We start from the raw sequence: 17,048 nt of genomic DNA, 5'->3' as shown, positions 1-17,048 counted from the left end.
GACAAAGTAGTTCCTTCATTGCAGGAGTCAACTGAACCATTTTATGTCTGTCTTAATCTGTATGTATGTGAATTTTATGGTCAATGGTATTAAAGGCAGAAGACTGTATCAAAGGCAAATATTATATAAATATTTACAAGTAAATGCATGTGTAGTTGTATATTCAGTGTCAAATATATATCTGATATATATATATATATATATATATATATATATATATATATATATATATCATTTACATGTAGATCTAAAATGTGTAAATGCTTAACATATTACTCTTTATGAGCTATTTAGAGGACATATAATTACACTTAATTCTACATCTTGTGTATCTCACATTTTTGAGCACTTGTACGTGTGTACATGGAACTTTGACTATTAGTGAGGCTTAAAGAAGCCCAGTTTCTTTGGAAGTTAGTATCCAATCCCTGCTTTATATCTTATGCTCCATTAAGTTCAACCAGAAGAGTAGCTATCTGCAAATCTATACCATGGATGGCAGAAACACTGTGGAGATAAATTGTACTGTATCTTTGAATCACTTGTATACATCCTGGCATTTTTAAAAAGTGTGTTAGTATATAACTAGGTATGCTTACTGGCTCAGAGAGAGCTTTTAATTCACTTCAGGGGAGTTGCATTTAGTTCATTTAGTGAATTATGGAGTTCAGATATCTAGTGAGCAGAATGTTAGTGTAGTACAGTACAGATTTCCTTCAATTTCCAAACCGTAAGTCAACGAGCCTTTTCAGATTATTCAGGAGAACCATGTCCTGGAGAAAAGACGAGCAGAGTCCCTCAGCTTACGTCCTGTAGACTCCCTAAAGTTTAGCGTTTTCCTTCCACTTGCACCTGAGTCACCCGATTCAGCTCATCAGCTCGTTATCAAGCCCTTAATGAGGTGAGTCAGGTGTGCTAAAGCAGAGGAAACACAGCCTAGAGGAGAGTCTGAGAAACACACACTCGGGAAGAGTGCCATGCTGAGTATTTACTGATGTAAAAGAAAACACTTCTAAAAGGAACAGAAGAAAGCAAACTGAGGATGAAGACATCCATCTCTATCGCTTCATCTCTCCTGCTCTCCTGCTCTTTGACTCCCTACTCTCTTGCACGCTCTCCTGCTCAGGGTCTCTCTGTGCATTGCATTTTCTCTCCTTCTGCCAGTCTCTCTTTACCACCTGCTTGCTTGCATTGCATCTCTGTTACTCCTTCTTCCTCTATCTTCCTCTCAGTCTCTCTCTCTCTTACTTTTTCACTCTTACCCCATTCTCTTTCTCACTGTTCCATGTCTCTCTCTCTCTCTCTAAGCCTGAGGGCATATGGAGGAATCTTACTCAGCGATTTTTTTTCTCACATTAAACCCTCAGCCTTTTAAAACTTAACCACACTGCAAACTCTGTGGAGTTTCATTAATATGTAGTCCAATGGGGGGGCTCTCGAGTGGCACAGTCGCCTAAGCGTTGACCCCACCATCCATGGCCATGAGTCCCACAGAGCACAATTGCCCTCACTCTCTCTGGGTGGGTAGGATGACCCCCATTACTCAGCACAATACTAGTCAGTGTGGATCTCTGTAAGTGGCGTGGATGACCATTTGAAAGACGCTGTGGCTGGCATAATGTGATTTGTAGGAAGCTAAGATCCTTTTAGAATCTGTGAAGTTTATAAATTGGCTTCTGTTGAGAGAATGAGTGAGAGGGTGTACTGTTATATAGCTTATATGGTTATACACAAATTACAACAAAAAAGAATTGCTGTTGAACTGTTGCTGCCGTTCCCTGTTAATAATGAGATTTCTCATCGTGTTCTTATTCTTTCGTTTGTGTCAGAAACTAATAGGTTCAACAACAACAAAAAAGCATGAATAGGAAAATAAGACACTTATCTGATGTAATTAAATACATTAATAATTAGCTTTAACCTTAATCTCACTTTTTTACGCATTCAGTTAGGGAGACAAAAAACACAGTGCATCCAACAGTAAAGGAAACCTTGTTTGTCATGCGCTGATAGAAAGACTAAATCACAGGTTCTGCACACTGAACACAAAACGCATGCCCTGGAAATCCCCAGGCAACAGATTTGCACCAATTAAAGAAATTGTCCTCAGGACTGTCTGAATAGATTAACTTGAGAGGTTTTTTTTTTTTACTGATCTATTAAATGGAAATTCTATACAGCCTCATTCAGAGAAAAATGACAGTGAGTCTTATTGCAGTTTTTTTTTTCTTCTTTAGAATCTCTGTATGTGCTCTCTAAAATAGACCAGTGCCATATGTTACCAGTCACTGGTGAATTATGTATGCAGTGATATTCTTTTGTACTCTTTTGCACACTTTAAAGATGAGCGGAGCTAGCTATATGCTTGCGAATGAGTGTGAGTATGTGTGTGTACTAAAGCCAGTTGACACCAGTGTTATATTTGGGCTTCTATTTTAATGTTATTAGGCAGGGAACAATCGCTCGAATATCCAGCCTGTTGCTCCTTTCTGACAGTAAAGCTTTTCAAATCTGAGCAATTACATCTATGATGTTTAGGAGACTGTGAGGGCCACTCCAAATGCTACAGTTTGTCTGTCTTAGACGTAGTCCATGGTGGTAAAAACCATTCAGCCCACTTCAGACTGATATTACAAACTGATATTTGCATTCATTTACATTTTGCACTTCTGTGTAAGTGTATATACTGTGTGGATTTCCAAAAGAGAAAGAGAGAGTGAGTGAGAGCGAGAGAGAGATTTGCACATCATGATTGGTCTGTACCCACAGGGTGAATCCCAGTGAGAGAATCACACAAAACCCCTTCTCTCACACCTCATAGGAAACCAGTGATATTTACAAAGAGCACAGTCTCACTGGTGTATGTGTGTGTATGTGCATTCTTATACATGTGTGGTTTTATGTAGATTTCCAGTGCGCATACAATGATACAAGGAAGGTCTATTCATATAAACTCATATTAATTTAACATATTCACATAAATATGCAAATGACCCGTGTCTCTGCATACACACAAATGCAAAGTCATGTTTTCTTACAGTTCATCAAACACACAATCATAAATATTCATGCAGGTTTATGGAGATAAACAGCACATCACTAATTCCTAATGCACAAGAGAGTGGTGACATGTTTTATGTATATAGATGCAGTGTTTATAAAAGAGCGTCTCTCTCTCTCGCACTCTCTCTTGCACTCTCCTAGCTCTCTCTGTGAAATGTGACCAGGACCTCAAGTCCACCGACATCTTAATTAAATATAAAGTTACACTCCTCTACACTCCTAGCCTACGCCACAGACTAGACTGTTTTAACCCGTGCAGCCCAGGGCTAGTCTTAATGCATCTGCTCCTCTCCTGCATTCGCCTGATTTCCCAGTGTCCCCCTTTGCATGTGTTATCATGAGCATCAGCATGATACACACAAGATGAAAACTCTTGATGAAATTTTTTTTTTTTTGAGAATCGTGAACTTTAGATCTAGCCGGCATCTGGATATAAATTGCAGTTTGAATGTATGAATGTGCACATTAGCTCAGAAACTATCACAGTGCATCCAGCAATAAAGGCGGCATGGTAGCACAGTAGTCGATAGGAAGCTCAGAAACCACAATGCTGACCCATTTTACTATGACCACCTTGCTCATCCGTGCATTGCAGCGACTCTGGAAGCAGGTTTTAATGGCATGAAAGGAGGCACTGTGTCTGAATGCTGAATGTGTGAGCTAGACTAAGGCTGAGGGAACTCACAGTGAGGTAACGGAGGCAGTATTTAGTTATTCAGACTCTATCTACCTGTTACAGACCCCTCTATCTCTGACAGTTTCACTCACTCACTCGCTCGCTTGCTCACCCACCACCCCACCACAGAGAGAGAGAGAGAGAGAGAGAGAGAGAGAGAAAGAGAGAGAGAGAGAGAGAGAGAGAGAGAGAGAATGAATGTAAATTAGAATGTGGTGAGCGAGTGGAGGAGGGAGAGAGATGGTGAGTGAAAAAGATTGAGTGAGAGAGGAAAAGAATGAGGAATTAAAATGTGGAGAAAGAAAGAGAACGAGAGTATGGTGAGTGGAAGACTGTTAGAGAAAGAAAACAGAATAATATAGAGATGGGTTGAGAGAGGAAGTGAATATGAATGGGGAGAGAGCGGTAGAATGAGAATATGGTAAGTGAGCGAGTAAGAATAGGGAGACATAGAATGAGAATATGGTAAGTAAGCTAGTAAGAATAGGGAGACATAGAATGAGAATATGGTGAGTGAGTACGAATGGGGGAGAGACATAGAAGGGGAATATAGAGTATATAGAATATAGCGGTGCAACGACTGGTTGACTAAAACTTGTCAAATTATTTAATAGTTGATTTATTGGTGACGTCGCTTGTGTTTTTTGCGCTAACTAGGAACCGTTCTGGATGTACTGCAGATTAAAGCCAAAGTTTAACCAGAACGAATACAGTTAAATACAGTTTTTCTGCATCTGTTACTTTTTACAGTGATAATACCCTCAATCTGGACACAGAGCTGCAGTCAAAAAATAAAGACTGAGAAGCTGTCATATACAAATGCACCATCGCATTTGACATGCCGGCACGTTGCAGGGTAAAAACAGTGAATTTCGAAATGCGTTATTCATCCTTGTCTTAATTGTTAGTTCGAAAATGCAAAAACGAAATAAATAAATATTTCGTTAATATTAATATTAACGATATTAATAAAGCTGGATTTAAAAGTCAATGGCTATGTGAGTTACTTGGTAACTGAGCGATTCATAGTCTGAATAATCGATTATTCAATATCAATAACTGATAAATTATTAGACCATCACAATAGTGGTTTGTTGGAGCCCTAGTGTGTGTGAGGGAGAACAGGAATCGGGAGAGAGGGAGAATAAGCAGAGTGAGAAAGGTAGAAAGAATGAGGGGGGGGGATGAGAATGTGGTGAGAGGAGGAAGGTGAGAGACAAAAACAGTGAGTGAGAGAGAACAGAAATATGGGGAGAGAGTGAGAGAGCTAAAGGAAGAGATAGAGAATGGGGAGAGAGACATTGAAAGTCAGTGAGAGAGGAACACAAATATGGAGATGAGCATGAAAGTAAGTAAGAATAAAATATGGGGACAGGTAAAGAGAGAGAGATGGGGAATAAGTGAGTAAATAACATATGGAAATGAAGAGAGAGAGAGAATGGTCAGAAGAAAGGAGAGAGAGAATGGGAACATGAGCGTGCATGAGAGACGGGTAGAGCAAGAGCATAAAAATGGACAGACATAAAATGAGAACATACTGAGAAAGACTGAGAATGGAGAGAGAGAGAGAGAGAGAGAGAGAGAGAGAGAGAGAGACAGAGGAGACAGATAGAATAACATTAGGAGTGAGTGTGAAAGAGGTTGAGAGAGAGAGAGCGAGAGTGTTGGTGTGGAGAGAATAGAAATGGGCAGAGAGACATGGAGTTTGAGAAAGAATTATGATATGGAAAGAGATCCTAAATCAACCAAAGTATTGGGACACCTGCTCGTTCATTCTTTCTTCTGAAATTTGTATTTGTTGGAGTGACTGTCTCTACTGTCCAGAGAAGACCTTCCCCTAGATTTTGGAGCATTGCTGTAAGGATTTGATTGCATTAAGCGATAAGAACATTAGTGAGGTCAGGATGTTGGATGGTCACCAGCCCCACTTTATCCACAACTTCCCAACTCATCCCAAAAGTATTGGATGGAGCACCAACCACAGTTCCAGAGAACACAGTTCCACTGCTTCACAGCTCAATGCTGGGGTGCTCTATACCCCTTTAACCCACGCCTGGCATTAGGCATGATGCCAGTAGGTCCATGCTTATCTGCTCCAGAGAGTCCTATTCTACTGGCAGTACGTCACTACGGGGACTAGATAAGTAGTGTGTGTGCAGCAGTGAGTGCAATGTAAAGTAGCAGAATGCATTCATTAGAAGGGGTGTTCACAAGCATTTGACATTGAAGGTGAGAGACTACAAATATGGTGACAGGTTGAGAGAGAGAGGGAATGAGTGCTGAAGGAAAAAGAGTGTTAATAAAATATGAAAGTGGGAGAGAATAAGGATATTAGGATTGAGAGAGCACAGAACTATGTAAACAGGGCGAGAGAGAGAGAGTAAGAGAGAAATGAGAACTTGGGAAGAATCCAAGTTCAGAAAGTTTTGTAATATTAAAGAGAGAAGAGTGAAGGTAAGAGGAAAGTTGTGTGTGTGGGAGGTAGGTGGACAGGTGCAGCGTCCAGGCCTGTTGGAGTGAAAGCTGAGAAGAGGAAGAGTGCGGGAGGAGCCTTAATGGATAGGTTTAGGTGTGGAAGCAGCAGGACAAACATGTAATTAGGCATGGTAACATACTGCACGTTCTAGAGGCTGTGTGTCTGCAGGTTTAGACTGTGACTTGTGTGTGTGTGTGTGTAGGCCGTGGTGGCTTTAGTGGGTGGTCTGTGACGGCACGCGCACCACACTCTGCACTCTGTACACCGCTGTGGAGGCGGCGCAGTGTTTGCCAATGCGTTAGCATGCCCTGTTTCCTCAGAAATGGGCCTAGGAGCAGTAGCTTTTACTGCTAGGCCTAATTAGGCACATAACAAATGTGTCTGACCTCCACCAGCAAGGTTAACAACACAAACACTCTCTCACACTCTCTCTCTCTCTCTCTCTCTCTCTCTCTCTCCCCCTCTCTCTCCTTTCCTCTCTCCCTGGCTAGAGAAAAGTGACAAGGAAAGGAGAGAGGAGGAGAAAGCAGTAGGGCAACCTTTACACTGTCTGAAGCATTTTATGACAAATGGACCATTGGCAGTGATCCAGAAGCCACACCTAGTCACACTTGTAGCTGCACGTGAACTATGGAAATGTTATAGGCCTAAAATTCTATTTTTTTAATTTAAATTGATATTTCATAGATTTTAGAATTTTATACTCTGATAATTACATTAGTTCATTAGGCAGCATGCCCCTTCCCCAAATCACTTAGCACAATGCTAACCAGCGCAGGCGTCTGTTCATCTTGCTCATGTGACACAGTGCAAGGATGAGCCCTGCCTTCATCCACCCAGCAGGTAGTGGGTGTCCGAGGTGTGGTGGATGGGAATGGGCAATAATAAAATAAGAGCAGAATTGTTATATTTATTTAAATATCAGTAATGATTAATTGATCATTAATTTCAAATGCACCTTTATAATATATTGATGAACAGACTTGTATATAATTTAGCTCTGGTGTGCAGTGCTGAGAGAGAAGCCAGCTTTGCTCTCGGTTTGCGCAGGAACAGAACCCGGCACGAGGGCGACACTCTGCCAGCCTGAACCCTCTAATGAGCCCGGAGCGATGCCACAGCAACCTATGAGTGCCACAGGGATTACACGCTGCCCTGTAATTACTGTCTGCAGCCTCCGAGGGACGACTGCCCCCGATATGCCACACTGCCCGGGCAGCGCAGTAGCTAACCCTTGCCATGCTGCCGGCTCAGTCGAGTCTGCAGTGTTTTTACATTAGTTTCTGACATTAACCCTGTTGTTGTTTTGCTGTCCCCCCAACCCAATTTGCTTATAAAAACCCAACATATGGCAACAACTAAACATTTAGCACATTTGCCACTGCACTTTTCTGAGAATTTCTCAGTTTATAGTTTACTGAACACTTAAATTAGTGTTAAATTCAAATGTAAAATTATATTAAATTATTTTAAATAAATGTTTTGATAATTGCTACACTTAAGCAAAAATACATTTACATAGTACTGAATTAAGCTTCTGTGACTCGTAATAATAGTGGATCTTTTTAAAGAGGATGTCTTTGTATATGAACAACCATTAAATCAGCCGAAGAACCACTTAAGCATTTACATGGTTAATTGAGTTGTTAGAGTGCTATTTAGACCCATTAGACCCTGAAAGTTACAACACTGCTGTGTAATATTGTGTATATTTTGTATAACCAGCAGCTGCAGAAGAATTCTGTAGATAGTAAAGGGAGTTGATTGCCTGGAATTGTGGGTTAATAAATTCATAAGCATTCAGTAAAACCATGCATGTTCCATAACTACTTCAGACCAATGTTCAGAGGAAAGGTTTGTATCGAAAGCATTCACTGGTCATGATCAAAGCAGCACATGCCTTGATATGATTTAAGAAAAGTTTGCTTTGTGACTATAATAACGCATGGCATGTGTGGTTAGCATAACTTATCGATCAACATACAGCTTTAAGACTTCTCTGACTGTCTTTGCAGCAAAGTATTTTTTTTTGTGATTAGCCTTTTAGTCCTTTTGAAAAATATCTATTGGTGATTTAAACAACAACTATAGATACTAGATAACCAACTAGACACTAGATAATCCCTAGAAATAAGTATCACTCATTACGTGACGTTTAATGATTGAAGTGAAGGTATGTTTTGGGTTTTGGGGAGACCATCAGATGTTTCCTAATACAGAGTTTTTCCTAAAGTTAAGATTTTACCATGTCTTACCATCCATAATATCCTTTCATTTTTCTCCAGTACTATAGCTATTGTCTGTATGGTCTTAATTTCTGCTGTTCATTTCTTTATTGTGTGATTGCACAATGTCTGGCTGATATTGTTGCAATAACATTTTAAATAAATATAAATATTCTTACATTTTATTATTTGCTAGTGTCAGTAACTCACATTCTTTGGGAAATGAAACTCACAAATCACCTACGTTATCCTTAATCTGATAATAAGCACTTAATCTAAATTGTGTTCTGAATCAGCTTGCACACTAACTTTGGAAAAATACAGCGCATCCAACAAAAATAAAAAAAAGACCTGCATACAGCAACGACAACATGACACCCAGAAAGCACCAATTGTACACTCTGATCTGTTTGATCATGTGCAGACTGAATGCACACATGTCATAACTTTTAACATGCTGGTTTCAGACAATCATTAAAAAAAAACAAACAAACAAAAAAAAAACCCTAATCAGTTCCTACTAGGCCTACAGAATGGCCAGTGGGGGGTGGGGGGCTGCAGAAAAAGTGTTTCAAGTTAACATAACTAGCTGACATTCACAGAGAAAAGTTAACTTTGCTGTCATTTTAACTTGGCAAGCTAATATTACCTAATCTTGTTTAAGCTGAACTTTATAAGCAAAGGAATGGAGTGTTTACAGTGATACTGACACAGGGAATGTCCTACAACAGTCTTTAAATTGGCTGTTCTTGTGGGAACTTGTCCAGAGTGGGCCCCAATATTTCAGCCATAGGGCCGACAGTATGTGCAGGATGGCATCAGTTATCCATTGCATGTCTTGCTCTGGGTGCTTTGGGCTTTCATTTCTTTGTCACTGTGTGGCTTTCTACTGCTGTTAGGCAGTAATAATGGTTCTTAATAATTGAGCAGGTTTTAATGGAAATGTCTGTGTCGTTCTCTTTTGAGCAAATGCACTTATAAATACACAATACAGTAATCTTGAATAATACGTGTAGTACATTTAATCCTGATTGCTGACTGCCTCCGACTTAGGAAGGTTCACACTGAGAATCACGGAGCCTCATACAAACAACAAAAGAATTCATTTCCGTGAGCCGTCCTTTCACCCATGAGGCACTGTCATCCTGGAAGAGACCAAAAGTGTGGCCCCAAAAGTGTGCAAGAAATACTTAAGCCAGCCCACCTGGTACCAACAGTCATTCCACACTCAATCATCACCTAAAGCTGCCAGTGCAGTTTTATGTAAATACATTATGTAAATATAGCTGTAAAATTACACAGTTCAATACTTAATTAAACTTCAACCTCTCATTTTTCATGTCTGTGCAGAGGGGTCAGAAGGTGCTCTCCAAACAGATCAACACCAAAGAGCCAATAAAAGGTGTGCTGATGTCCTACATGATTACGGACCTGCGGATCCCTCTGTCCTATGAGGTGGGGCTCACGCCCATCACTACCTTCGGCACTGGAGACACCGTCACTCGAACTATCCAGTACTCAGAACGTAAGTCAATACAACCTTATGTGACCTCACTTTTATGAATGTATGGTGAACAAGAGCAGGATGGGTCTTTTTTTTTTTTACAACATCTCCAACTGGATGTTAGAGTGCATTGTTTTTATTGCATCACAACACATATGTTGTCAGTCAGAAGTTTGGACACTACGCTTGATTAAATGTGTGGTTTAATTATCTTGGATATATTTGGAGGGTCTATTAGGTGTGTATCGCCATTCCTGTTATTATTTTATTGGAATGCCTGCATATATATATAGTAGGTGTGTCCAAACAAATATTCCTGTCCTGTAAATATTAAGTACTGTTGTTGATAGTCTTGCGGCTCTTTGCAAATACCGATAGAGCTCATTCTCTCAGTTTTACCCCAACATCAGTCCACTTCATTTGAAGAACATTAGCAGCCAAGCATGGAGCTGTTGTAAGCAACAGTGGGAGAAAATGTGCTAAAGTTAATAGCATGCAGTTTGTTAAAGTACAATATGGATGCTTCTGAATTGGTCCTCGGGGCTACTGTTAAATATGCTACTGAGGGAAAGCTGTGTTTCTCTCCCCTAAAATATGCTGAGAAATTAAAACGCTGGGTTCTCTCATTTCACTCTCATTTCACAAAAAAAAAAAAGAAAGAAAAAAGGTTCTGGGCTCTGTTTTTTTCAAAGGGACTCCTTTCTTCACTTTCTGGAAAAGAACAAGTGCTCATCACTTCTGTGGGGAAAGCCCTTTTGTTGGTGGAGCAGATGTTTTGTTAGCCAAGTGTCTCCCATGATAGGAATACCAAGTTTTCTTCCCCCTCCAATTTTGGCTAAAGTTGCAAATTCACAACCTCTAGCTAAGACTCCCCAAATCACATGTTGCCACCAGCACTTTTGCCAAGGCAATGTCATATACCAGTGCCAAATATACCAGTGCAGAATGTTATGTGATACGCATAATAAAACTGTATTATTGTACTGCAGTATTGACCGGCTAATTCTACCTAAATAATGTGTCTGTATTATGTGTGTGAACTGTATCTGCTTAGGATTAGCCTGATCATAGTATTGAGGTCGATGGATTGGATTGGGTACTGAAACACAATGCTAACTGAGTGCTAATGAATTCTGATATTACAACACATGAAAACATAAATTCAGGGACTTCCAAAACATATCACTAATACCACCAAAAAAGATACACAATATTGCATCAAAATAAACCTGTTTAGTCTGCAGCCTCTTCACCTTTTCATACAGGCTTTTATTTCTTTAATTTAATGATACACATGCTCTCGTTGTTGAAGAGCTGAAGAGGGCCTCATGTTGGTTAAAGTGCTGCATCCACTGTGTTCAGAGGAAGTAGAGTTTCAGCAGCCGGAGCCTGAGCAAAGTTGGCCTTGCTCTCTCAGTGTGGGTAGATGGCTCCCTCTCTCCCCACATCACTCCAGTATGATGCTGGCCAGCATGGGCGTTTGCTAGCCAATGCGTCAGAGCTGGTTACCCGCCGTTTTCTTCCGAGCGTGTTGGTTGTTAGGTGATGCTGAATTAGCGGCAGTTACTGTGACTGGTTGCACATGTGTTGGAGGAGGCATGTGGCTGTCCTCACCCTTCCAGTTAGGGCGCATTACATGTGCTCAGGGAGTGTACTAATGAGTGGGTTGGGTAGTGAAAATTGGGGGGTAGTGTTAATACTGCTAATAAGTTTATCCACATTTCAGCCTCAGCTTTTGCTGCTGTTGGTATATGCAGCAGTTTCAGAACCCAGCAAATAGCTACGTAAAGGTGCAAAAGAGAGAGTTTCATGTTTGTTTGTTTGTTTGGTTGGTTTTTAATTATTTATTTTTTATTTTCTTGATTTGGTGCTGCCAATTACCCCTCTCCTTCATAACTCCTAGCACTTGCGGTGATTTTCATGTTTAAAGGCAACCTTGAAGGTTGGAGGTTTTGAAAAACTGCATGCAATGTGAAATAGATGCTTGCAGGGTGGATTATGCATGAGGAGACACTTCATTAACACTATTTTTAGACTGTTAGTCACCCTTTATCATCATTGGGGGGATTCCCAGCTTGTGTAATGCATGCTGGGAATTGTAGTGAGAAAACTAAAACACCAATGCACTAAAATAAAAAAACAAACAAACAATGCACTACAAAACATAAGAAATAAAAAGGTTGCATGTTAATCTTAGGCCCTTTTAACAAGAAATGATAAAAAATTATAAAGCAGAATGAAATGAAAGCAGAATGAAATTTTATCTCTGCATCAAAGGGCTATTTAATACAAATGAGAAAACATACTAATTTGTATTAAAACCATTTTGAATTTAAGGCACTGGAAGGGTTCGGCATGGTATTCTATTTTAGAAGCACATGGGTTATTTAGAAGAGATGACATCATTTTGAATTTCAGCTGGTGTAAAGCAAGGGTTAAAGTCTCAAAGGGTGTCAGTGTGTGTGTGTGTACAGTGTTCTGTCTACAGGCTACTCTTCAGATAATCCGCTCTCCCCTACAGACTCCACCCTTAAATGAGTAATAAATAGAAATTTCTATTACAGCTTGATGAAATATTGAGAAGGAAACGAGTAATGATTATAGCAGTGGGTTTTAAATACTGCGCAGTGATGAGAATGATGTCTCTTAAAGAAATGAGAATTTGTCATATTATTAGTCATATCTACCTTTCAAGCTTGTTTACAGAAACGTCTAACCATTTACATATATATTTCATAAGCTTTTGCTAATGATTAAGCACTTAACCTCAAAAGAAGGAGGGAAGGGATGGTCTCTTCCATGTATTACTGAACGTTACTTTTTATGTATTTGATATTTGGAAGTAAGTACACATGTATTTACTATTCTGGCATAATTCATTGTACATAAAAATATGTTAAAATAGTATTAAAACCGTAGACTTTTAAGAATTGACTGGGTGCATCTGGTCTTTATAACAGAGGTGTGATGTGAAGGTTTGACATGTAACCTGTGATGCACTATTTAGTGCTGTTTTCTTTCTTTTAAGCACTGAATCTCTATTAGTATGATGTTGATGTTAGATGTTGACTTATATATTTTTTTATGTATATTATATATCTATGTATATATATTATTTAATTTTTTTTGTTCTTTCACAGCCTACACCTATCCAAGACCTTCAGGTAAGCTGAATCCTGCTCTGTTTCTCATGTGCTTTGTTGCTCTCTTTCTCTCTATTTTTTTTTCTCTCTCTCTCTCTCTCTCAGTCCCTTTCTCTATTGCTCTTCCTTTCTCTGACTACTCTCTTTCTTGCAATCCCTTTCCCCATTGCTCCCTCAGCTTTTCAGTTCGGTTCAATTAAATTCAACACGACCGCACTGGCAGACAGCTCATGGAGCTTTGCCAAAGTGCCCACAATTAAAAAAACATAGATTAAAATGGAGAGAAGGACAGTGAAGCAAATTGAAGAGGTGGTATGTACCGCATGGCGGGACGTGAATTGCCGCCGTGGATGATTCTGAACCCCCGGCATAAGAATAATCCTGTTTTTCCTTTTTTGGGGGAAAAAAAATCATAAAAAAAGAGGGCCTAAACAGCTGCAGAAGGCATGAATGCGAAAGCCCAGAGTAATTAGTTGCAGTATCATGAGTCATTTTCTCGTGCCTGGCTTAAAATGACTGCAGTCTTTTCTAAACGTTCAAATGAAACGTTCAAAGGATATTTAAGGGCCTAGAAAATGGGCAATTGAAAATATGGCTTCTCCTGGATATCACGGACACAAATGAAAGGGGGGCTTTAACACGTGCTAATCATGTTTAATGCTGTGTGTAAGTGAGAGACGTAAAAGAAGAAAATGGGTATCATATCTCCATTCCTTTGCTGTTAGTGCCTCTTCTGTCTCCTCTCAGTCTTTTTCTATTTCCTTTTTTTTTCACTCTTCCTGAAATGCCCCAGGCCTCTCACACATTTTTTTTGTGTGTTTTAATTCTCACTTGTACCCATATTTAGAGATTAACTCTCACATTCTCCTCTTCTATGTCTCTCTCTCTTTTTCTCTCTCTCTTTCTCGTCATCTCTCAGACCATGTGTGCGGCTTTGAGGATGTACGGATATGCGGCTTCTCTCAGGACCGCAGTGACGTGTTTGACTGGACCAGACAGAACCACCTGAGTCAGAACCCGAAGCGTTCCGTCAACACAGGTCCTGATACAGATCGAAGTGGGACAAAAGAAGGTACGTACAGATGCAGACACACACAAGCTGGGTTTGTGTTTTTAGATACATGCCTACCTTATATCTATAGTGGCTCTCCATCTGATCAGGGACAGTTGCACTATACGCTGCCTAAAAGAAAGGTGCTACAAATGGTTCTTTGAACGCAGAAGAACGACTGATAATCAATAACGAAGATTTTCATCCAAAATATCGATATTTCTTAAATTTAGCCAGTCCTGAGACCCGATCCAATCATAATTGCGGGTTAAGGGTTACAGCAGCTCTGCGTGAGGCTACTCATTCACAGGGCGCCGCAATTCCATGTTCAACTGCTAGCGGGAACTATGGAGCTCACACATGGCTGCAGACACACCATTAAAGTCAGCGTTGAACTCTGGTCTGTGTGCTGGCTGTAATTTATGATAATGATAAAACTAACTTGCCTCGTGGAGGAAGCAGAGTTAAGACTTTTACCACCACTAACTGGACCCTCTCCAGAGTACCTCAGCGAATATTGTAACACAGCAGATCTAACAACCACCACTAAGCACACAAACCAGCAAACGGAGCAGACCACTTTTAACCACCACCAAAAGTACAGCAGGAGTAGTTGCAAAATGACAAGAATCGCAGCTAGCACTTAATAAGCTGCCCCTAGTTCTACATGGGAATGCATGGCCTTTCTCAGCTGGCGTTTTAAATGTGGTTGATTCCAAAATGCATTTCAAGTACATTCAAAGTACATCTCATCTTAAAAGACAATGCAAAGTGCATTACAGAAGATCTGTAGGATGATTCATCACCTGTGTGATGCCTGAAAAGGTTAACATAGGATCCAACCCCACCCTTGATCGGTATCGGGATTGGCCCCAAAAACACTGATCAGCCCATCTGTAAAGTTTGAAGCAGAGATGTATGAGTACTTGATGTGAAAAAAAAAACATTTGTAGCACCTTTATTTTTAAGAGTGTATGTGTACTTTTGCAGGTACTGTTTCAGATTCGTGCTGCCCTTCTGATGGTGTGCAATTTAGGAGGCCCCCATACCCCATCAATCAATGGAAAGCCACCTCCCGAGATGCTCTTCTGAGCAGATAATAGATACTTTAAGCAATGTTGACTGCAGGGATGGATGCAGCAGCCCTGAACATACCTGTGCAGTTCCTATACCTGCGCATGCATGAATTTAACTCAAGGCTGCCGGAGTCTGCTGTTCTTTGTCGCAGTAATTCATTTTAGTTCAGATTTTATTTTCATTAGATATCCACACTATTCCGTTACTCGATTTTTTTAACTTTCCAAATGTATGTCAGCGGGTCAGCAATGACATCATTCTCTTATCCAGTTAGAGCTGTTGCTAAGTGACTTTGGTTTCCACGACTACAGTGCCAACACAGATTTATTTCTGGTATTTGTACCTGTTTGTCCAGCAGTCTGTGCTTACAGTCCAGCAGTACAGCAGCTACGCTGACATGGGAGTGGCATGGTAATGTGAGTGGTGCTGGTAGAGACAACTCTGACTGCTGTGCAGAGAATGGTCCACCATCCAAATAATGTCTGCTGTTAGCACCTTTTTTCTTTTACAGTCACCTTAAGTTCTACACAGAGCAGCCATAACATTCAAACTACTGACACAAATTGAATAGCATTGATTTTCTGGATACATTAACATCTATGAAGAAGTGGGACCTATATATTAGACAGCAAGTGAGCAGTCAGTTGTTGAAGTTGATATGAGGGAAGCAGAAAGCGAGCATAAGAGTATAAGCCACTCTGACAATGGCCCACTTCAGAACCTACAGGATTCATATTGTCTACTGATAGTGTGCCAGATACCACAGGACAGCTTCACCACGCTTTAACTGGTCAGAGCAGTTTTGGTGGCTCAAGTAGGATCTGCACAATAAAAGTTTTTCTAGGTGCTCCTAGTCTGTTCATGTCCACAAAGAACCTTAAACAAACAGCTAATCGCTGCTCGATCAATCGGTTCCCCCCTGCTCCTTTTTTTTTTAAATGACAGATGCAACACTTGTACAGTTTTTGTCTGTCAATTAGAACCGATACCAAAATTATGACCATATTATGACAATTATGCCCAGGCGAAGTTTGATAGCATCTTGGAAACCGCTAACTTTTCTATAGCTGCCATAGTGAAGGTGTACCGTGAATGGACTTCTTACACAATAAGTGCCTCCCAATGGTATAACAATGGTACCCAGTAGTTAGTCATTGATGCCAGAGGGGAACAGTGACTCCAGCAAGTGGTACACAGCAATCAACGTGTCACTGTGGACCAGTTAACCTCTATAATAAACACCTTCTATCACATAATACAGTTCATGCCTCAACGTCTCGCTAGGGTTAGCAGAGGCTTTGACTTTTTAGACCCCTCCCTTTTGGATTGTTTGGGCAGTTGCTCATGACTTCGAACCGACTTATCCAAACGCAGCAGCGTACCTACTGAAACTCAGCTCATGCTATCCTAGTTCCCATAGCTAACCGCTCACTGATCATGCTGTTTAGCTGGTTTCTCTTTGCTAAGCTATGCCATCAATAATGACATATATGAGGTGAAGCTAGCCCTTTTTTAAAGGCTGGTGGTGCTGTTCCGGTGCAAACCATGTAAAGATGTTTTCTTTTCGTTTTTTAAGCAATTAAGAAAGTTTTTAATGTCCACTGGAGCAGGAGCTGTAGTATGGACACTCAAGAACTAAATACGTTGCGCAGCAGTGGCCAGAAACCTGTTTTCTCATGTGAGGCAAGATGTGAATCTGGTTTAAAATGATCGCTCTAAGACGATCGCTGGGTTCAGTGAAAAACAGTAGGTAATTCAGCTTGTAATTTTCTCAGAGGATGACGAAGAAAAACTGGCCGGTAATAAACTCAGTGGAGCCCCTGTGAAAGTGAG

The 17,048-nt window shown here is 40.4% G+C and overlaps 1 protein-coding gene across 4 annotated transcripts in view; it reads left to right on the top strand.

Moving 5' to 3' along the window:
- Positions 1 to 17,048, top strand: part of mdga1 (MAM domain containing glycosylphosphatidylinositol anchor 1) — a 238,769-nt gene that overhangs the window by 176,327 nt on the left and 45,394 nt on the right. For all 4 annotated transcript variants that reach the window (XM_072677420.1, XM_072677419.1, XM_072677416.1 and 1 more), the window contains exons 12-14: positions 9,791 to 9,965; positions 13,085 to 13,108; positions 14,007 to 14,159. In XM_072677420.1, coding sequence (XP_072533521.1) covers positions 9,791 to 9,965; positions 13,085 to 13,108; positions 14,007 to 14,159 — 352 coding nt within the window. The remainder of the gene's footprint in view (positions 1 to 9,790; positions 9,966 to 13,084; positions 13,109 to 14,006; positions 14,160 to 17,048) is intronic.

This window comes from Salminus brasiliensis, chromosome 4 (genome assembly GCF_030463535.1).
Source record: "Salminus brasiliensis chromosome 4, fSalBra1.hap2, whole genome shotgun sequence".
Classification (NCBI taxonomy): domain Eukaryota; kingdom Metazoa; phylum Chordata; class Actinopteri; order Characiformes; family Bryconidae; genus Salminus; species Salminus brasiliensis.
The sequence above is the reverse complement of the archived record's forward strand: the minus strand, read 5'-3'. Positions and strand labels throughout refer to the sequence as shown.